The 23,881-nt window shown below is 39.7% G+C and overlaps 1 protein-coding gene and 1 long non-coding RNA gene across 5 annotated transcripts in view; one reads left to right on the forward strand and one right to left on the reverse strand.

Moving 5' to 3' along the window:
* LOC128246897 (uncharacterized) overlaps positions 1–23,443 on the forward strand; it is a 38,261-nt gene extending 14,818 nt beyond the window's left edge. For 2 of the 4 annotated variants that reach the window (XM_052965433.1, XM_052965436.1), the window contains 4 exons: positions 10,846–11,431; positions 11,978–12,134; positions 17,414–17,471; positions 21,000–23,443. In XM_052965433.1, the coding sequence (XP_052821393.1) occupies positions 12,012–12,134; positions 17,414–17,471; positions 21,000–23,260 (2,442 nt within the window). In that variant the 5' untranslated portion in view covers positions 10,846–11,431; positions 11,978–12,011 and the 3' untranslated portion in view covers positions 23,261–23,443. Of the gene's footprint in view, positions 1–983; positions 1,208–5,908; positions 6,033–10,845; positions 11,432–11,977; positions 12,135–17,413; positions 17,472–20,999 lie in introns of those variants that run through there. The other 2 variants (XM_052965434.1, XM_052965435.1) reach the window with 2 other exon arrangements.
* LOC128246909 (uncharacterized) lies at positions 501–8,346 on the reverse strand. The gene is made up of 3 exons (XR_008263394.1): positions 8,313–8,346; positions 1,081–1,178; positions 501–724 (listed from the first exon to the last, which is right to left on the reverse strand). It is a non-coding gene; the product is annotated as an uncharacterized LOC128246909 (long non-coding RNA).
* Positions 23,444–23,881: the final 438 nt, after the last annotated feature.

Raw genomic sequence — 23,881 nt, forward strand, 5'->3', positions numbered from 1 at the left:
AGTATATTCGTGTATTATAGATAAAACAAGATCATCTTTGTAAATGACGCAAATCAAAGTAAAAACCTGTTCATTTATAATGACTAAGGTCATTTCGAACTTCTTTGCCGCTTGTTAGAACAGTTTTGCATTTCATTTAATACGGACACTAATATATTGAGAGAAGCATTAAGGTAGTAATATCAATAATTATATTCATTACACTTGTATAAAACAGGTGAATCTTAATGGAGAAAGGAAGAATAACAGCGAAATTCATTGAGTTTTGACAATGGATCTAAACAAACGTCGATTTTTGCTGACTTTCGTAAAGAAATTAATACATGTTTTGTTTCCCTAATTTGGAGTTTTGAAATAGAGATGGTTATAATACTGTAACAAACTTCCGATGATAATCAGAAATAAATTATTTTAAAGTTTAGAAAGTATTTCTACCTGAACCATACATTGCATACACTAAATAACAATAACGAACTTGTTTAATGCTATACTTGCTTTTATTGCTATGTTTTAACATGTCCCATGCATTTTTTTAATCTGATTGTTAAGTATAACCTTTGTATTATTATCGTCTGCTTCTGCGTACTTATCGGAGCCCCTTACAAGGAGGTCAAGTGACACTGTAAGTCAAATCAAGTAGACGTAGCCTTATTGCTATCGGCGTGATGTCACTTCTTAGTAGTTAAGGTGTTGTTTTACGACTGTCCACCGCCGGAAGTGCTTCCTCAAAAGATACAATAAAACATATAAACATATATATCGCCATTAGGACAGAAAGAAAACAGCTTCAGATAATCCTACCAACAACATTTTCTTTCGATTGAGATGTAAGCGGACAAAAAATATCGTCTACCTTATGGAAACTGTTGAAATAAGTTGATGTCAACGATTTTGTAATTTTGCTGTATAAGAGTTTATTTAGAAACTTAAGTATGCAATGTTACTAACATTATAACAGAACGTGATCTGCATTTGTGTCAAGGACGAACGTGGGCTGTTTGCATATAAGGTGGCGTAAACATCCTTTATATCGTCTTTCAAAACGAGGTTGTTCAACGAGCCATGCAATCTACCGCTTACTATTTAACTTGCCCGGGTATATGTGTCTTTGATCTATCTGCGGAGGCTACCATAGCTGGCTGGTACGTTAGACAAACGGTGCTTAAATGTGTGGATTGCTGAAATAAGCGGAAAACTGCATAATAAAGTAAGTTTATAGTTTCTTTTGTGGTCTTTTACTGAAAGCGATAAACTCGAAAACAAAAAAACTGAAGTCTTCTTGCAGACATGTACGCGAACGTTACTGCTTTTGAGAAAATTTCAGATAACGAAAATTATTTTTACAAAACCTAACCCAGGATTTTTTAGGTAATTTAGACTATGTTGACAGTTTTCTAACGCGATTCACGAAATTGAAAAATCGCAGTCTTGCGTTTATTCTACGTGATCGTGAGAAAGAAATGAAACAGTCGTTAATTAAGCACAAAGCTCTAAGTATTAGTAAGATGAAATGAAGAAAATTCTTAATGAATAAGAATAGGCGGAGTGAGCGCCATCTAACTGAATTAGAAAACAATCACATAAGCTGATACATAGACAACGCAAAATCGCGAAAGGTACGCCCGGGTACTCTGGAGCGTGCATATATATATATATATATATATATATATATATATATATATATATATACAATATATATATGTAAAACCGGGCGTTATGGAGTGTGTTTTGGTACGCCAAGGCGTTCTAGTGTATGGTTAGGTACGCCCGAGGGTTCTGGAGTTTGCATAGGTACGCCTGGGTATTTTGGGGTATGCATAGGTATGCCCGGGAGTTCTGGTGTATGTATAGGTACGCCTGGGTGCTTTGGAGTTTGCATAGGTACGCCCGGGCATTATGGAGTATGCATATGCATGCCAGGACGTTCTGGTGTATGCATAGGTACGCCCGGGCGCTCTGAAGTATGCAAACGCACTCTCGGGCGTTCTGGAGATTTCATTGGTACGCCCGGGTGTTCTGATGTATACATAGGTGCACCCATGCGTTCTGTAGCATGCACTAGTACGCCCAGGAACTCTGTAATATGCATAGTTACGCCCAGGCACTCTGGAGTATGAATAGTTACGCCCCTGCGATCTGGAGTATGCATAGGAACGCCCAGGCGATCTGGAGTATGCACAGGTATGCCCGGGCGATCTGAAGTATGCACATGTATGCCAGGACGTTCTGGTGTATGCACAGGAACGCCCAGGCGATCTGGAGTATGCATAGGCACGCCCGGGCGATCTGGAGTATGCAGAGGGACGCCCAGGCGATCTGGAGTATGCATAGGCACGCTCGGGCGATCTGGAGTATGCAAAGGGACGCCCAGGCGATCTGAAGTATGCATAGACACGCCCGGGCGATCTGAAGTATGCATAGGAACGCCCAGGCGATCTGGAGTATGCATAGGCACGCCCGGGCGATCTGGAGTATGCAGCGGAACGCCCAGGCGATCTGGAGTATGCATAGGTACGCCCCTGCGATCTGGAGTATGCATAAAAATGCCCAGGCAATCTGGAATATGCATAGGTACGCCCGGGCTATCTGAAGTATGCATAGGAACGCCCAGGCGATCTGGAGTATGCATAGGCACGCCCGGGCGATCTGGAGTATGCAGCGGAACGCCCAGGCGATCTGGAGTATGCATAGGTACGCCCCTGCGATCTGGAGTATGCATAGAAATGCCCGGGCGATCTGAAGTATGCACATGTATGCCAGGACGTTCTGGTGTATGCACAGGAACGCCCAGGCGATCTGGAGTATGCATAGGCACGCCCGGGCGATCTGGAGTATGCAGAGGGACGCCCAGGCGATCTGGAGTATGCATAGGCACGCTCGGGCGATCTGGAGTATGCAGAGGGACGCCCAGGCGATCTGAAGTATGCATAGACACGCCCGGGCGATCTGAAGTATGCATAGGAACGCCCAGGCGATCTGGAGTATGCATAGGCACGCCCGGGCGATCTGGAGTATGCAGCGGAACGCCCAGGCGATCTGGAGTATGCATAGGTACACCCCTGCGATCTGGAGTATGCATAGAAATGCCCAGGCAATCTGGAATATGCATAGGTACGCCCCTGCGATCTGGAGTATGCATAGGTACGCCCGGGCGATCTGGAGTATGCATAGGTACGTCCCTGGGATCTTGAGTATGCATAGGTAAGCCCGCGCGATTTAGATAATACATGTATTCTTCAAGGCACTCTGGAGTATGCATAGGTACGCCCCGGCAATCTTGAGTATGCATAGGTACGCCTGGGCGATCTGGAGTATGCATGGGTACGCCCGGGCGTTCTTGTGTATGCATTAGTACGCCCAGGCGTTCTGTAGTATGCATAAGTACACCGGGTACTCTATAGTATGCATAGGTAGGCCCGGTCGTTCTGGAGTATGCAAAGGTACACCCGGACATCCTGGTGTATGCATAGATACGTCCGGGCGTTCTGGAGTGTGCCAAGGTAGACCCTGGCACTCTGGAGTATGCATAGGTACTCCCGGGCACTCTAGAAAAGGCCAATGGTGATCTGAGGTATGCATAGGAACGCCCGGGCGATCTGAACTATGCATGCAACTGTACGCATGGGCGTTCTTATGTATACAAGGGTACGTAGGTACGCCCGGGCACTCTGGTGTATACATTGGTACACCCGAACGTTCTGTAGTATGCATATAGGTACGCCCGGGCACTCTGGTATATGCACAGGTACGCCCGACCGTTCTGTAGTATGCATAGGTACACCTGGGCATTGTGTTGTATGCCAGTCTCATTAAAATCAGATCCCCAATACACGCTTCACGACGTTACGTAATGAAATGAAGTGAACGTCACGATATGATACTAATGAGATTGGTTGTATGCATAAGTACGCTAGGGCGTTCTGCAGTATGCAATGGTACCCCCGGGCGTTCTGTAGTATGCAAAGGTACGCCCGATCGTTCTGTAGTATACATAGGTACGCACGACCGTTCGTTATTATGCAAATGATGCCAAGGCATTTTGGAGTATGCATAGGTATGTCCGGGCACTCTGGAATATACATAGGTACGCCTGTGTGTTCTAGAGTGTGCATAGGTACGTCCGGGCTCTCTGGAGTGTGCATAAGTACGCCTGGGCACTCTGGAGTATGCATAAGTACGCCTCGGCAATCTGGAGTATGCTTAGTTACGCTCGGGCAATCTCGAGTATGCATAGTTATGCACGGGTTCTATATAGGTACGCCCGGGCACTCTGGAGTTTGCATAGTTACGCCTTGCCGATCTGGAGTATGCCTAGTTACGCACGGGCTATCTGGAGTATGCATAGTTTAGGCGGGCAATCTGGAGTTTGCATAGTTACGCCCGAGCGATCTAGAGTTTGCATCGGTATGTCCGGGAACTCTGGGGTTTGCATAGGTACACCCGGGCACTCTGGGCAATCTGGAGTATGCCTAAGTTCGCCTGGGCACTCTGGAGTATGCACAGGTACGTCCGGGCACTCTGTAGTAAGCATAGTTACGCCCGGGCACTCTGGAGTATGCTTAGTTACGCCCGGGCCCTCTCGAGTATGCATAGTTACGTCTGGGCGATCTGGAGTGTGCATAGTTACGCCCGGGCGATCTGGAGTATGCCTAGTTACGCCCGGGCTATCTGGGGTATGCATAGTTTAGCCCGGGCGATATGGAGTATGCATAGTTTAGCCCGGGCGATCTGGAGTTTGCATAGTTACGCCCGGGCACTCTGGTGTATGAATAGGTGCGCCCGGGCACTCTGGTGTATGAAAAGGTACGCCCGAGCGATCTAGAGTTTGCATCGGTATGTCCGGGAACTCTGGGGTTTGCATAGGTACACCCGGGTACTCTGGGCAATCTGGAGTATGCACAGGTACGCCCGGGCACTCTGTTGTAAGCAAAGTTACGCCCGGGCACTCTGGAGTATGCTTAGTTACGCCCGGGCCCTCTCGAGTATGCATAGTTACGTCTGGGCGATCTGGAGTATGCATAGTTACGCCCGGGCGATCTGGAGTATGCCTAGTTACGCCCGGGCTATCTGGAGTATGCATAGTTTAGCCCGGGCGATCTGAAGTATGCCTATAGATTCGCCTTGGCACTCTTGAGTATGCATTGGTACGCCCGGGCACTCAGGAGTAAGCATAGTTACGTCCGGGCTATCTGGAGTATGCATAGTTTAGCCGTGCCATCTGGAGTATGCTTAGTTACGCCCGGGCACTCTCGAGTATGCATTGATACCCTCGGGCTATCTGGAGTATGCATTGTTTAGCCCGGGTGATCTGAATTATGCATAGTTACGCCCGGGCAATCTGGAGTATTCATAGGGACCGCTGTATGATCTGGAGTATGCATAGTTACGTCCGGGCGACCTGAAGTATGCCTTGTTACGCACGCGCTATCTGGAGTATGCATAGTTTAGCCCGGGCGAACTGGAGTTTGCATAGTTACGCCCGGGCAATCTGGAGTATGCATAGGTGCGCCCGGGCACTCTGGGGTATGAATTGGTACGCCCGGGCGATCTTGAGTATGCTTAGGTATGTCCGGGCATTCTGGAGTATACATAGCTACGCCCGGGCGTTCTGTAGTATACATTGATACGCCCGGTCTACGTGCTAACGGTATAACGCTCTAACGTTCGCACTTCAATTTCAGTCTTAAAATCGAATATGGCGACTGTGAAATCATGTATTAATTACATAGTCACAATTCATTGACCTGATTGGACAGTTAAATAATTAAAACCCTAAAGGGAGGCAAAAGCAAAAGCAGTTTGGGAAAATTTGCTAGTGTTTGGTAACCAGTGTGGAGTATTAGGGTGGCGTTTTTTTATTTACCTGGTACTGCATTCGGAACTCCTCGGCCATTTTTGAAAAAATGGCCGAGGAGTTCCGAATGCCTGGTACTGTAGTGTTGTGTCTGTTGACATTTTAAAAGAAGCGGCAACATTGAATTAACTTGAAAAAATCAACAACTGTACCTACATGTTGACATAAGGGATACGAGGTATTTGTTTATCTAAGTACAAACAGTCGTTCTATTACTATGTTTTCATGTTTGTTAAATTGAATTGTGACATTCAAGACATGGAAAGATAGATATCAGTGATTCGTACCAGAAAACTTCGGATAGACGTGTTGTGGAATTTTCAAGGTGAACAATTAAAATTGATGGGAACATGAAATGACAACAATTTTTTTTTTTTTTGCCTTTTTCGTTTACTTCTTAAAAGCTTAATTTAAGAGTGAGTTTACTCATCTAGCCAGAAAGAAATAAAAATGCACAACTAGATTGCAGCACAGGCGTCTGACTCATTGTTTGTATCTTAAATGTTGATGTATATCATTTTGGTTAAGTATAAACAACACACCTTAATGCCTCTATTATTATATGATGTTCGAAAAATAATAAGGTTATAACTTATGTATATATCAAACTTAATGGATTTCATGATTGAGTCTAGTTGATTTTTTTTTTCAAATTTATTAATCAGCATAGAAAAAAGCCATTTTTTAAAAGGTGCCATGAAGAGAGGAGCCAATTCCCTTAAAAATGGTATATGATGTGTTGGTATAACTAAATTGTCTTAAAGCTGCACTATCAAAGATTTATCGGTTTTACAACTTTTTTATTTGTTGTCTTGGAAAGAGCAAATTTTTGCGTAAATATCTGAAAACCAGTGATAAAAGATTGCTGACAAAAGATCAGATTGCACATTTGCATATTTCCGTTCGAAAATTAATGTTTGATGGCTTAAACCGTTTTAACAGTTTAAGAAAACTGTATTAAACCTTAATTTTTGAACTGCATTTTATTTATAAAAATCTGCGATTTAATTTCTGTCAGCAGTCTTATAAATATCACTTGTTTGCATGGATTCTTGCAAAAAATGGCTCGTTCCAAAACAAAAATTAAAAAGTTGTCAAAACATTCAATCTGTGAGAGTGCAGCTTTAAGACCAATAAACTATACTGTCTTAATTGGATTGCATGTTTAAATTAAAAAGAATTCTTAAAACTTACAAAAAAACGAAAAAAAAACGTAAGTAATAAAGAGGGCCATTGTGTAAAAAAAGGGTATGAAGGGCCCGAAGTCAACAGGGGTGGCTCCATAATTTGACGTTAAAGGGGAAGTAACTAAGGGGCGTAACGTTTTGACTTTCGCCCCTCCGTCGGAACCTAAATTACTTTGTTCAAAGTGTTGGCAGGGGGGAGGGGAGGGTCTACTCCCCCATGAAAATTTTAACAAATTATTTTGCAAAAAGGTATGATTTTAGGGGGCGGGTGCCTGTTGCCCCCCCCCCCCCCCCCACACACACACACACACACCTCCTCCCCCTCCCCTCCCCCCTTTGCTGGTGTCAGATTATAGATCAACCTGGGCAGTCGACCTGCTGAATTCTGAAATCATCAAAGGACACACTTCTGGGTCCAAAAGTATTCAGTATTCACCCTAAGTTACTGATTCCTTATTCAATATTTATTTTTTAAATAGGGCTCAGTCCTTATTGAAAATGAGCTTATCACTGAGAAAATCCTAATTCATGACATCGTAAATCAACTATGTGTTATCATGTGGTATGGTATAACTTATTTCTTTTCATTACTCACAACAATTGTTTTTTAAGAGAAATGTGGCTGTTATTTCACATTTTTTTAAAGCTGCACTCTCACAAATTGAACGTTTTGACAACTTTTTTTTGTCTTGGAACGAGCCATTTTATACGAAAATGAATGGAAACCAGTGATAAAAGATTGCTGACAAAATCAGATCGCAGATTTCCATAGTTTAGTTAAAATGATGTTTTATGCGGGTTTTTTTTAAACCGTTAGTAACTCTTTTAGTCATCAAACCTCAATTTTCAACGGAAATATGAATGTCTGCGATCTGATCTGTCAGCAGTCTTATATCGCTTGTTTGCAGATATTTACGCAATGAATTGGCTCATTCAAAGAAAATAATGAATAAGTTGCCAAAACAGTAAATTTGTGAGAGTCCAGCTCTTATTTATGCTAGTAATTTCAAATTGTATAAGAATCCGAAGGGGACTATTGTAATGTACCAGTGATTTTTTTTTCGTGAAATTTACCGCCGAATAACGGCTGTTTCCCCTCGCCGAAAATCGTCCAATATTCCCAAAAAATAGTCATATTTCCCCAATAATTGGTAATCAATTCCCCTCAGAAATGAATAAAAAATACAATTATGAATTGTCAGTGTTTTTACGGCAATATTTATAGCCGGTATTCGGTCATGTTCCCAATGGCAAAAAGAACCCTTTTTTACCATTTCTGAATAAAAATTTCCAATCTGGTTTCTTAAACTTCAAAGAAAATAAGAATAAAAGACGATGAAATTATAAACAAAACAGTTATTTCCCCTACATGCAAGCGTCTATTCACAGAAACATACAATGATGTAATTTCCGCGTCATGATGAAAGGTGGATTTTCATTGGTTTAACTCCATTTTTTCATCCAATCAGAGAGCATGTAACAAATTAAGAGTTAGAATCATTGTGTTAAAAACATGTGTCATTGTCAACAAAAGGATTACTAATTCAAAAGTGACAGTAAATTATTCGGTGCAGGAGGGGAATAAAATAACTAATAGACAATGCTGTTCTTTGTCATGCCTAAACTACATGTTTACATACATGACATTGACCTTCATTGCCAATATCGGAAAATGACATAACTGAGAAGTGAAACACTGAAAGTAGACAACTGTATTTATTTATTTATTATAATGATGGTGTATTTACTTTTTGATGAATGCCGAAGGAAACATGTTGATGAAATCCTACAAAATTCATTAATTTGTTTTATGATCAATTGCAAACAAGTCTGACTATTTGGAAATTGGAAAAAAATAAAAATATTGATATATTCATTCCATTCTCTCTATGAGTGTGAAAAACATTTTTTAATAGACAGCAGATTTTGTATCCAATTTAAGAGGAAGCCCATTAAATTGTCTCTGAAATTTTTAAGAACTTGTTAATCAATCAATTGACTATTTCAAAGAGTTAAAACAAGGGATTAAACAATGTAAGGTGTTAACAGAGTCAGTGCAATACCAATGTTATTCATTATAGTATTATATAAATTATATCCTTTGTAATTATTTATGAAAAATTTTCCCAACATTGATAGGGATCATTTGGCACAAAAATCATGTTTTTACATGTTTTGATGATAGTAACAGTCATTAAAGAGAGTTGAAACAGTTTTAATAGGTGTCTTTGTTACTGTTTATTTTAATGACCATTTTAATGTTCATTGTATTTTTCCCAATTTTGGGAATTAACGTGCTTATTTTCGCAATTGTAAAGCCACAGGTGGTTTTGAAAATTTAAATAAAAATCACTGTAGAATAAAACTTTACGTAAATGTTATACAACAAACATATAAATCAGGTAAGAAGGATAACTATAAATACAATGAATAATACTGTATTATAACAATGCATCTACACAAGTACTGAAAAAAAAGTGAATGAAGCATAGTTTTATAATTTCATTTACCTTATCTGCTGATACCTGATACTACTATATATTATAGGCTGTAGGCCTGCATGGGAGTCGAACCTCCTACCCATAGATTGATAGTCAAGTGCGGTACCACTAGACCACGGATCAGCATCAATTTAATCATTCTCGTTCACCAGAGTGATGATGCTATGGGTTCCATAGATTGGATTTATCACGATAGGGGTGAGAGTTGTCTAGTGGTATAGGTGCCCGCCTCTCACCCAAGGGGTTCAATCCCCACCAGGGGTACTTTCTCATGGCCTCTCAAAATGGATACAGTACTGGTTTCTGCCCAGGAAACGGACCCGGGAGTGATTCTATAAGCTTAACTTTCGTCACAATCGAGCTAAAATAAATTTGTATATACTAATCGAACCTGCGATTAGAGGTCAAAATTATATTTTTGCCCAATGGGATGACAGTATTTTAAAAATCTGCAGTACATTCACTTAAGTAAATTAGCAGTCGGGGGCTGAACCAGTAGACAAAATATTATGTCAAATACTAAGCTGATTTAAAGCTGCACTCTCACAGATCATTTTATTTTATTAGTTGCCATGGCAACATAAAGAATCAGTTTACTACACTTTAAAAGGGTCCTATAATAACAGCAAAAATGTTATCCAAAAATTATAAAAGCTGCTGTGTATAGCACATGATACATTTGGCTGGTATAGCAGTGAATACACCAATCCCTTAACTGGATCTTTGCCCTGTATGATGAAGTATTAAAACTTGGTCCATGTAATATAATATGCGGATAGAGGGCAATAGGGATATTATGCAGGCCAATAAAAAAAAAAAAAAATTACGTCGTGAAAAATGTGGTGGCTATTTCAACATTTTCTTAAAGATGCACTCTCACAGATTGAATGTTTTGACAACTTTAAAAATTTTTGTCTTGGAACGACCCAATTTATATCAAAATGAATGGAAACCAGTGATATACGACTGCTGACAAAAATCAGATCGCAGATTTTCATAGTTTAGTTAAAAAAAAATGTGTTTTTCTTAAACCGTTAGTAACTCTTTTAGCCATAAAAGATAAATTTTCGATGGAAATATGAAAATCTGCGATCTGATCTTTTGTCAGCAGTCTTATACCACTAGTTTGCAGATATTTATGCAAAAACATGGCTCATTCCAAGACAAAAATAAATAAGTTGGCAAACAGTAAATTTGTGAGAGTGCAGCTCTTATTTTAATGCTAGTAATTTCAATTTGTTTAAGAATCCGAAGGGGACTTTTGTAATGTAAGTAATACTCAGTGACTTGTTTCTTTTACCAGGTATTGAATAAGATCTAATGGCAAAACAATGGCCTCTTATCGAGAATTTTTAAAGGAGAAGGACGCGCAGAACTGGATAAAGGCCGCCCTCGCCCTCAAAATCACCAAGGACGGATTACAAGATTTTCTGGAGGACGTTCTGACATGCGTTCACCAGGACATCTATAGCACTGTTAGAACATCCAAGGGTCTTCCATCCAGGGCAGCATGTGCACATTGTTTCACAGAAAACGTGTTGAAGTGCCCAACTCGTGGGATATGCACCAGTACTAGAAACTGTAGATTTCATAACTGTCCTCAAAAACTGTATGCTCCTTGTCCAAATGGGATTTGTGAAGGCGTCCGTGATGAAATAGTCAAACATCACAGGTTTTCGGGACCATCATGGAAGAATACGAACGCCGACAAATGGAGCACCATTCCCTGGGAGATAGGCAAGTGTTTCCTGCCCCCTGATGGCTACAAGACCGTGTCCTCCATCAAAGACAGTGACTTTAACGGAGTGATCAGCGTCATGATGAATTGCGAGGATTTCCAGAACAAACTGTCGTTTAACGTTGCGACACAGCAAAATTTATTAACAGAGGTAAACATATTAATCACACTATGATCATATTATACGATTCCGTTGACTTTTTAAAGCTGCACTCTCACAGATTGACAGTTTTGACGTTTATTATATTTTTATCTCAAATTCAGCTGATTTCGCACATCAATACATTTAATTTAGTCATATAAGACAACTTATTAAGAACTGCCGGGAAACTAATTTTTTACTAACGCTTTTTTCCATACAACATCTCACTGTATTATCATTATATCACTGGTTTCCAGACATTAACGCAAACATTGGCTCATTCCCAGACAAAACATAAAAACGTGGCCTAAACGGTCAATCTGTGAGAGTTCAGCTTTTAAGAATGTTCATAATAAATGTAGAATGTTTCAGTATTCACTTGAAGTTGCTCTGATTATTTTGTACATTCGTTACTCTAATCCAAACAACCAAGAAGTCTTAAAGTGAATATATAGTTACTACATATTGCATGATAGTATGCATTTCAATTTGTGCCATCTTCACCACAACTACAAGCTATGTTAGTCAAAACTTATTTCAAACATTACATTTAAGGTTCGGGACATTGGTCGACGCGTACGCCTATCCAATGACCAGAGGGTCAAGGACACAACTAGTGTACTTGCTGTTCAAGCTACGCACCCTGCTGGAGGATAAGACTGAACTAATAAACCAACCCGAGGCACAACGCGCTGTGGAACAGCTTAAGAAGGTACAAATTTACATGATAGCAGACTAAACAGATTATACAGGTATGACTTTACAAGAGAGATGGCAAAATTGAACTAGCATACTGGCCAAAGGCACAACAAGCCGCGAAACAGATTAAGCAGTTATGGCTATCCATGATAGAGGCCCTAGGTACGAAACGCCGTGGAACAGAAAAAAAAGGTATGGCTTTCCATGATAGATGACACAACTGAACTAGTATTCCTACTCAAGGCACAATATCCCATGAAACAGATTAAATAGGTATGCTTATACATGATAAAAACCACAACTGAACTAGCATACCGGCCCATAGCACCACACTCTGTGGAATAGTTTAAACAGGTGACTTAACAAGATATATGACACAACTTAACTAGCATGTACCGGCCCTAGGCACGACATGCCATGGAACAGATTAAACAGGTTTGACTGTATGCGATAGATGACACAGCTGAACCAGCATACCGATGTAAGGCACAACACGCCACAGAACAGGTATGAGAAAGGGTATGAGTTAACATTTACTTTTTTGTATTAAATTCGGTCGACGCGTGTAGAAATACATAGTAACTTGCTGGAAGAGTACTTTTAAATTATAATGTGTGTACTATTTTTTGTGTAGTTCAGGCATGAGTATTAAAAATAATTTTATTATGCATGGTGAAACTTCGCAGACGACTTGACTGCCAACTTCTGCACATGTGTGCACCCGGAATTGACTTATTATGTTATGGGACACAATTAAACTAACATACCCTAAGCTCAAAGAACTGTAGAAGTCCTTCAACAGGTATGAACTTATATCCTAGAGGACATAACGAAACTATCATACCGACTCGAGGGTGCGAGGCCGTGAAACAGCTGAAAAAAGGTATGATTGCAAGTGTCCTTTTTAGCTCCACTATTTGAAGAATAAGGAGAGCTATACTACTCACCCAAGTGTCGGCGTCACCCTTGGTTAAGGTTTTGCGTGCAAGCACACATAGGTTAATATCTCAGCAACTACTTCAGGTATTGCATTGAGACTTTATACAATGGTTCTCAACCATCCAACCTACTTAATTAACCTAGTTTGATAACTCTACTTTGCATTTAATGCCAATAATAGGCCTTTATTATTTGATTTAGAAATTCTGGTTAAGGTTTTGCGTGCAAGCACACATAGGTTATCTCAGCAACTACTTGAGTATTGCATTGAGACTTGATACAATGGTACAATCATCCAACCTACTCAGTTAACCAAGTTAGATAACTCTAGTTTGCATTTAATGCCAATAATAGGCCTTTATTATTTGACTTAGAAATTCTGGTTAAGGTTTTGCGTGCAAGCACACATAGGTTAATATCTCAGCAACTACTTGAGGTATTGCATTGAGACTTGATACAATCGTACAATCATCCAACCTACTCAATAAACCAAGTTAGATAACTCTAGTTTGCATTTAATGCAAATAATAGGCCTTTATTATTTGACTTAGAAATTCTGGTTAAGGTTTTGCGTGCAAGCACACATAGGTTAATATCTCAGCAACTGCTTGAGGTATTGCATTGAGACTTGATACAATGTTACTCAACCATCCAACCTACTTAATTAACCAAGTTAGATAACTCTAGTTTGCATTTAATGCAAATTATAGGCCTTTATTATTTGACTTAGAAATTCTGGTTAAGGTTTTGCGTGCAAGCACACATAGGTTAATATCTCAGCAACTGCTTGAGGTATTGCATTGAGACTTGATACAATGTTACTCAACCATCCAACCTACTTAATTTACAAAGTTAGATAACTCTAGTTTGCATTTAATGCAAATAATTGCCCTTAATTATTATACTCAGAAATACTGGTTAAGGTTTTGCATGTAAGCACACATTAACCAGGTTAATATCTCAGCAACTACTGGATGAATTGCATTGAGACTTTATAAAATGGTACTCAACCATCCAATCTACTTAAATAACCAAGTAAGATAACTTTAGTTTGCATTAAATTCAATTAATGGCCCCTTTTTATTCAACATAGAAATTCTGGTAACGGTTTTGCATGTAACCACTTTTAAGTCAATGCTGCAGCAAATACATCATGTATTGCATTGAAACATTACACACAGGCTCCCAACCATTTAACCTTCTTATTTAATCAAGTAAGATAACTCTATCTTTCATATTATATATTTTGCCCCTTTATTATGCTTCTTAGAAATTCTGGTTAAGGTCATGTTAGCACACATAGGATAATATCTCAGCAACTACTTAATGTATTGCATTGAGACTTTATACAATGGTATTCAACCACCCAACCTAATTGAATAATCAAGTTAGATAACTGTGTTTTGCAAATAATGGCCCTTTATTATTACACTTAAAAATTCTGGTTAAAATTTTGCATGTAACCACATTTATGTTAATATCTCCGCACATCATGTATTGCATTGTAATCTAATCTAACAGTGATCCATGCATGTTTTGCCAAAACTTTTCAATCCTTACACTGAAAAGCGGCGGAATTGTCGAGCGCGCTGTCTCTGTGACAGCTTTTGTTTTATATCAGATTCGATAAACTCGTGCAAAGATATTTCTGTACTCTTGTGTAAGAGGAGCGATTGGGAATTATATTGAGTGGACTACCTTTTGTGCGGATCAGGTATGCGTTTATTGAAAACAATTTAGAATAGTATGGTTTGACCTCGTCACCGGACTTTAGACTCTACTTGACCTTGCACCTAATCAGATCAACGGACTTTAGTGTAGGTGGGGGCCTCTATTCGACCTTGCACTTAATTATATCAACGGACTTTACTGTAGGCGGGGGGGGGGGTCCTATTTGACCTTTCAATTAATCAGATCACCTGACTTTAGTATGGGTGGGGGCCCCTATTTGACCTTCCACTTAATTAGGTCACCGGACTTTAGTGTAGGTGGGTTCCCTATTCGACCTTGCACTTAATTATATCAACGGACTTTACTGTAGGCGGGGGGGGGGGGTCCTATTTGACCTTTCACTTAATCAGATCACCGGACTTTATTATGGGTGGGGGCCCCTATTTGACCTTCCACTTATTTAGGTCACCGGACTTAAGTGTAGGTGGGGTTTCCTATTTGACTGTGCACCTAATCAGATCAACGGACTGAAGTGTAGGTGGGGCCCCTATTCGACCTTGCACTTAATAATATTAACGGACTTTACTGTAGTGGGGGCCCTATTTGACCTTCCACTTAATTAGATCACTGGACTTTAGTGAAGGTGGGGTCTCTATTTGACCTTCCACTTAATTAGATCAACAGACTTTAGTGTTGGTCGGGGCCCTATTTGATCCACCTAATTAGTTATCACCGGACTTTAGTGAAGGTGGGGTCCCTATTTGACCTTCCACTTAATTAGATCAACAGACTTTAGTGTTGGTCGGGGCCCTATTTGATCCACCTAATTAGATATCACCTGACTTTAGTGAAGGTGCGGGTCCGTATTTGACCTTCCACTTAATTAGATCAACAGACTTTAGTGTTGGTCGGGGCCCTATTTGATCCATCTAATTAGATATCACCTGACTTTAGTGAAGGTGCGGGTCCGTATTTGACCTTCCACTTAATTAGATCAACAGACTTTAGTGTTGGTCGGGGCCCTATTTGATCCACCTAATTAGATATTACCGGACTTTAGTGAAGGTGCGGGTCCCTATTTGACCTTCCACTTAATTAGATAAACAGACTTTAGTGTAGGTTGGGGCCCTATTTGATCCACCTAATTAGATATCACGTGACTTTAGTGAAGGTGTGTGTCCCTATTTGACCTTCCATTTAATTAGATAAACAGACTTTAGTGAAGGTGCGGGTCCCTATTTGACCTTCCACATAATTAGATCAACAAACTTTAGTGTAGGACTAGGTCAGGGCCCTATTTGATCCACCTACAGACAAAGCGAAAACATTTTTTTCTTCACAGGACATTGCGACAGGTAAACACTGAAAGTAGGTGCGGGTCCCTATTTTACCTTGCACTTAATTAGATCAACGGACTTAAGCGTAAGTGGGCGTACCTATTTGACATTGCACCTAATTAGATCACCGGACTTTAGTGTAGGTGCGGGTCCCTATTTCACCTTGCACTTAATTAGACCAACGGACTTTATGTAAGTGGGCGTACCTATTTGACATTGCACCTAATTATATCACCGGACTTTAGTGTAAGTGGGCGTCCCTATATGGCCTTGCACCTTATTAGATCACCGGACTTTCGTGTACGTGAGGGCCCCTTTTTGACCTTGCGCCTAATTAGATCACCGGACTTTCGTGTACGTGAGGGCCCTACTTGACCTTGCACCTAATAATATCACCGGACTTTCGTGTACGTGAGGGTCCTTATTTGACCGTGCGCCTAATTAGATCACCGGACTTTAGTGTAGGTGGGGGTCCGTTATTGACTTTGCACCTGATTAGATCACCGGACTTCAGTGAAGATGGGGGTCCCTATTTGACTGTGCACCTAATTAGATCAACTGACTTTAGTGTAGGTGCGGGTCCGTATTTGACCTTGCACCTGATTAGATCACGGGACTTTAGTGCAGGTGGGGGTCCGTAATTGACTTTGCACCTGATTAGATCACCGGACTTTAGTATAGGTGGGGGTCCGTATTTGACCTTGCACCTGATTAGATCACCGGACTTTAGTGTTGGTGGGGTCCGTATTTGACCTTGCACGTAATTAGATCACCGGACTTAAGTTTAGGTGGGGTCCCTGTTTGACCATGTATCTAATTAGATCACATGACCTTAGTATAGGTGGGAATCCCTAATTGACCATGTACCTAATTACTAATAGATCACCGGAATTAAGTGATGGTCGGGGACCCTATTTGACCTTGCATCTAATCAGACCAACGGACTTAAGTGTAGGTGGGTCCCTATTTGACCTTATTAGAAGCGAGGCCAAACCAAGGTTGCGTACCGATGGGTCACGACCCATTACAGACCCATGACACAAATTGTCAACTGGTCTGAACCCTCCCACGTCGTAAACGTACGAAGTGGTGGCCTCGAAATTATTAAGTCGTGGCAACAACATGGAAGTCGTGGGAACGAGTAATTTAGTTGAGATCCCGAGATAAAAAAATAGTTTTATTTACACATGTCACCTTTATGACAACGTACATACACTTTCTGATGTAGTAAAACTGTTTTCTGTTCAAATTTTGTCTTTATAATATAAGTTTATAGTTTATATTATTTTGTAAAATAGCCTTTGAATTATGGGATGCTTAATGTCTTGATCTGTTTTGTTGACAGCTGGAATTAGACGATTTTAAGATCAGTGCTGAGAACAAAGGGGAGATATTGAAGGAAGGTAAGAGACGTTTTTGATCAAATTGACGTATATGGATATGGATGAAACTGTGTGTATGGTGGCTTATGTAAAGAGCTAGCTTGGGGTTGCTTATGAGAAGCAGGGTGTTGGTCACTGTTTCTAAGAAAGAAAAATGGTTTCCGCCCACTAACTTTCGTTAAGAAAGATAAGACAGTGTTGAAACTCTGCATTACTAGCACACCGGATAGGCATTCCCGGTGACGTCAGCCGTGCTGGAATATAAATATATATCATGTGTTTCCGGTACGGATAGAAAATCCGACCCGATGGCACGCGCGTAAGCCGGTAACGAGGCTTTCCGAGTTACCGGTCACGCAGCGTGCCCGAGTGTCGGAATTTTCGATCCGGACCGGAAACACATGCTTATTTTTTTTGGCATATCTTAAATTATCAATTTGTGGAGAAATTGATGTAGAAAACGCATTTTTGTGCATTTCACCAAAAAGCGCGTGCCAAGTTGTTTACTGACGTCATAAAGCGCAGTAATTTTAAATCACTATTGACGTCAAATAGTTCCTCTTAATATCGCGTTTCGTCAATTTTAATCAAAAGTTTTGAATACTTTTATATATAAATATATTTGATTGCGCTTTATTGAAATGGCATAATTTACTTTTCATGTTCCATACAAGAAAAGAAATAAGAAGTGGCGCATTGTTGCGCGTGACTCGTCTTACATGTGGTGTGTAAGATGGGTTTTCCAGCACTGGTCACATGACCGGAAACACACGTCCGGTATGCAAGAAAATTCCATCTGGCACCCCTACCGTGATGCCAGATGAGTCACGCGCTGTGACGTAATACTTTCTATTTTCTTTTATTATACACTTTATGTAACTATAATTATGAGATTTCAATAGATGAGTGCGATAAACATAAACTTGACTCAAATATACCTTCAAAACAAAAAGTAACCCTTAAAAGACGTGATACTCAGAAACTTATTGACGTATGCAGTGAATAAAACTTACTGCGCGTCATGACGTGAGTAAACATCATCGCACGCCCTTTTTGGTAAAATGTACAAAGATGCGCTTTTCCATGTATTTTTTCACAAAATTTTGTAATTCAAGGTATGCTAGAAAAATATCAATCATATGTGTCGGTTCCTCGGTTCCAGATCGAAAAATCCGACCCTCGGGCACGCTGCGCAGCCGGTAATTCGGCAAGCCTCGTGATCTGGCAACGCAGGTGCCATCGGGTCGGGTTTTTACTATCCGGAACGGAACACATGACAGATATTATTTTCTTGCATACCGGACGTGTGTTTCCGGTCATATGACCGGTGCTGGAAAAACTTGTCTTACATCCCCCATGTAAGATGATGTATTATTAGCTCGACTATTCGAAGAATACGTGGGCTATACTACTCGCCCCGGCGTCGTCGTCCGGTTAAAGTTTAAGGGCAAGTTGGGATTTTCACTTATAAGTCCAATACCCTACATTCAATTGACTTAATACTTCATGCAGTTGTTCAGGGCCATCACATGATGAGGTTAGATAACTCCATATTATTATCCCCCGCCTATGAAATAGGGAGGGGGATATTGAAATGGCGTTGTCCGTCCGTCCTTTCGTCCGTCAGTCCTTCCTTCCGTCCGTCCGTCCGTCCATCCGTCCGTCCGTCACCTGGGTTTTCTCAGTTACTAGCCGGTAGAATTTCATGAAACTTAAAATAAATATGAACCACTATACGGGAATGATGCCCGTCCAAAAAAAAATTCGATTGGTCAATTGTCCTTGGAGTTATTGCCCTTGATTTTTTGAAAAATGCACATTCACAGCCATTTCTCAGTCACTAGCTGGCAGAATTTCATGAAACATAAAATAAATATGAATCACTATACTGGGATGATGCCTGTTCATTTTTTTTGGATTGGTCAATTGTACTTGGAGTTATTGCCCTTGATTTTTTGAAAAACTCTCATTTACAGTCATTTCTCAGTAACTAGTTGGTAGAAATTCTTGAAACTTGAAATAAATATAAACCAACATACTGCGATGATGCCTGTTTATTTTTTTTTTGGATTGTGTAATTTCTATATGAGTTATTGCCCTTGATTTTTTGAAAAATGCACATTCACAGCCATTTCTCAGTCACTAACTGGCAGAATTTCATGAAACTTAAAATAAATATGAATTACTATACTGGGATGATGCCTGTTCATTTTTTTTTGGATTGGTCAATTGTACTTGGAGTTATTGCCCTTGATTTTTTGAAAAACTCTCATTTACAGCAATTTCTCAGTAACTAGTAGGTAGAAATTCTTGAAACTTGAAATAAATATGAACCAACATACTGCGATGATGCCTGTAAGCACAAACAAGCCATCAAGCACAAACAAGCCATCGTTGGCGGGGGATATCTTTTCATTGAAAATGCTTGTTCTTTACACAGATTATGGCCCCTGATTGACTATGGAACTTAGGTTAAAGTTTTAGGGCAAGTTGGAATATTTATTAATAACTTCTATATTCTTTTTTCAATTGACTTAATACATTACTTCACACAGTTGTTCAGGACCATCACACAATGAGGTTACATAACTCCATATTATCCTAAATACAAGAAAAGGCCCCTGATTGACTTAGGTTAAAGTTTTAGGGCAGGTGAAAGTTTTAGGGCAAGTTGGGATTTTCACTTAAAACTCCAATACCATTCATTCAATTGACTTAATACTTCACACAGATGTTCAGAGCCATCACATAATGAGGTTAGATAACTCCATATTATCTTTTATACAAATTATGGCCCTTGATTGACTATGGAACTTAGGTTTAAGTTTTAGGGCAGGTTGGGATATTGTTTAATAACTTCTATACCCTTCATTCAATTGAATTAATACTTCACACAATTGTTCAGGACCATCACCCAATGAGGTTACATAGCTCCATATCCTTAATACAAGTTATGGCCCCTGATTGACTTAGGTTAAAGTTTTAGGCAAGTAAAAGTTGAGGGCAAGTTGGGATTTTAATACAAAAACTTCTATACCGTTCATTAAATGCACTTAATAAAATTCAAAATTATTTACGACCATCTTACAACAAGAAATATAACTCCATTTTAAGCCTAAATACAAATTATGGCCCTTGATTATTTTTTATTATTATTATTTTTTTTTTCCTTTGAAAGTCATATTTGTATATTCTTAACCAAATTTTCATAATGGGAAATCAAGTTATTTGAATGACTTGCTTAATTGTTTTGGCGGGCTGGTGGGAGGACAGCATCAAAGTCACCTTATGTATCGAATAATTTTAGTTAGGATTGACATAAAGAGACCAAACTTGGTATTATTACATCGTTATTGTATTCTAAGTCAAAGCGGCGTAGTCGAGCGCACTGTCTTACGACGGCTCTTGTTTGAAATGTAGCTACATAATTCCCAGTTAATACAGCGCCAAAATATCGCTGATATTTTATCTGTACCTAAATCATGTGCCTTCTTAAACGTCGTTGTAAAAATTGCAGCATTAAGTTTATCATGTTTCCTTTGATTCCAGAAGTTGATAATCAGATACCAACGGAAGCTAACAGATTGGATGAAAACAAACTTGGCATGATTGTTAAAGCTTTAGGAGAGGGCCATGAAGAAGTACAAAGAATTCGAGCAATGGTTGTTGGCATGTTTTCTGTTGGAAAAACTTCCCTTGTCAATAACCTCATTGACACTTCAAAGAATATTAGACCACCACATGATAATATTGAACAATATCCACAAAGTACTGTGGGCATTGATGTACATTTGTGTAAGATTGAAAATGAAAAGTGGAAAAAGCTGGCCTTTATGCCTAAACGAAATATTAGACGTAGGATTGAAAATAGTATTGAAAAGCAAGAAGAAACGCAGGAGGAAACGATGGATGTTCTTTCTCCTGGCAATGTTCCAGATCACATTGAGAAGGTGAAGAAATATATTGAACAAGATGACATAGAATACAGAAAAGAAATTGCTAAAATTGCTCATACCACAGCTCATGAAGGAATTAAAGCAGAAACAGACACCCATGAAAACCCACCACTTGTTTCAGTATGGGACTTTGCGGGGCAGAATTTGTATTATTCAACTCACCACTTTTTCTTCAACAAGCGGTCAATTTACCTTTTGGTTATGAATATGACAAAAGAGTTAGATGATGTTGTTGAAGAAAGTAAATCAGTGGCTGGTCTGGTTCATGAACACTTCACCTCCCTGGATATATTTAAATTCTGGCTGAACTCAATCAATATGTACAGCTCAATCCGTGATCAAGAACAAGAATGTAAACCAACCGTGATCTTGATAGGCACTCACAGAGATCAAATGAAAGGCTCAGAAGAACATAAAGAAGATAGAATGCATGCCTTCTTTAATAAAGCCTTGAATCACTTTCCTGACAGCAGTATTTTGAGGCATGTTCATTGTACAAAATTTCTCGTGAACAATCTAGATGCAAAAAATCCAGTTTTTGATGAAATTAGAAATGAAGTCAAAAAGCTTGCTGAAGTCCAGCCGTATTGGAATGAAAAGTATCCCCTAAAATGGATACAGCTTGAGAAAACCTTTGAGCAAATGAGGGAGCAAGGAAAAGTAATAGTAAAGTTGCGTGATGTTGAAGCTGCGAACGGAGAGAATCCAGAGCCTTTGGGCGGTGATGAGCTGCAGTTGTTCTTGGAAATGCAGCACATGTATGGGAACATCCTTTACTTTGACTCAGAGGAATTGAAAAACCATGTGATGTTGTCCCCAGAATGGACCATTGAAGCCTTCAAATGCTTCATCAGCCACAAAGAGAAACATGTTCCACCAACGCTCGTTAATGAGTGGGAAAGGTACAAAGAGTCTGCCATATTGGAACCGCAATTGCTTAAAACAATTTTGGAACACAGTGATCCACAGATCAAAGAAAATGCTGATGTTGTTGTTGAATACATGAAACACTTGGACATTATGGCCAAGCCAATACATTTAGAAGATTACGAAGAACAGTATGAAGAAGGACAAAATGATCACAACGGCTCTGTGGATCCAAATTACAGAGGTTCGATTTGTACACCTCTCCATTCATGTTCAAACTTTCATATATTGCCTTGCCTGCTCAACGCAAAGCCCGAAGGTAATTTGGAAGAAATGAAAAATCCACCAAATTGGCATAACACAAAAGCAGTCTGTTTTGTTTTCAAAAACAATTTTATGCCTAGATCTATTTTTCACAGGCTACTGGCTGCTTGCATTAGGAATTGGGAAATTGCAAAATTGAAAGGGAAAAGACTGCTATACAACGGATTTGGAGTGTTTAAAGTAAAGCAGGCCCAGCTCAGAATTTGGTACGATGACCACATCATATATGCAAGGATGTCATTTATGTCTAAGCATAAGCACAAGAGGCAAGCAATAGATCCTGGTGTTTGTGGGGATGTCAGACGTACTTTGTACATGAACTTAATGGCAATCGTTAGCCATTTGCCAAGATCAAATGACTTCACGAAGACAACACCATTTGAAGAATATGTCCAGTGTCCTAAATTGAATAAACATAATTGTGGACTTTTCAGAGTGAACGATCTTCTTCAAGATGTAGAACTGATCTGTGGTGATGATCATGAAGAAAATATCCAGCACCATACAATGCAAATTGACAAATATTGGTACAGCGATATTCTAACGAAAATGAAAAAGGAGGAAACGACATTCGAAGGTGTAAGTTTAGATATTGTTCCAACTAATCAACACTTGAATAAGATTGCATTATGCTTGAGAAAAAACAAGAGATTTGGCTACTAGGCATCGAGCTTGGATTAAGGCAAGTTGATATGGAACGAATAAGAAAAGACAACCCTGATTCAAAAGTGGAATTTATATTCCATGTGCTCTCTGAATGGAGACAAAAGAAGAATGAAACACTCAAGAAACTGAAGCAGGCTTTTGGCGCTGTGATGAAAAATTCACCAGGAGACATCTTTGAAATGTTTGCAGCCCTTAAGGAGTAGACAAAAGGTATATATGCATATCTTACTAATAATGTCGCACCATACACATTTATAATATTGATTTCATATCATCATCATATGAGCTCTACATTATCGTTTGTTTTCACAAATGCTGCATGATCTAGCATTATCGTTGACAACTGCATGGGTGAAAGTTTTCCGGCATATGCCGGATTTTCCGGTTTTTCCTGATCCAGAGGGGTCGTTTTTCCAAATCGTGTAAATCCGTTGAGATTTTCAGAGGGGGGTTAGGGGGTATGACCCAACTCCTCTTCCGAATTTCGATCATATTTTGCAGAGGTCAACAATAAGTCCGATTTCACAACCTCCATTTTTGCAATCCAGCAGGTGCCCGCTTGAACAAGTGCGCGTTTTTATTTCATTTACGGAGATAGCCGATCTTTTTGTTCGATTA

The sequence above is a fragment of the Mya arenaria genome, chromosome 9 (assembly GCF_026914265.1).
Source record: "Mya arenaria isolate MELC-2E11 chromosome 9, ASM2691426v1".
NCBI classification, from domain to species: domain Eukaryota; kingdom Metazoa; phylum Mollusca; class Bivalvia; order Myida; family Myidae; genus Mya; species Mya arenaria.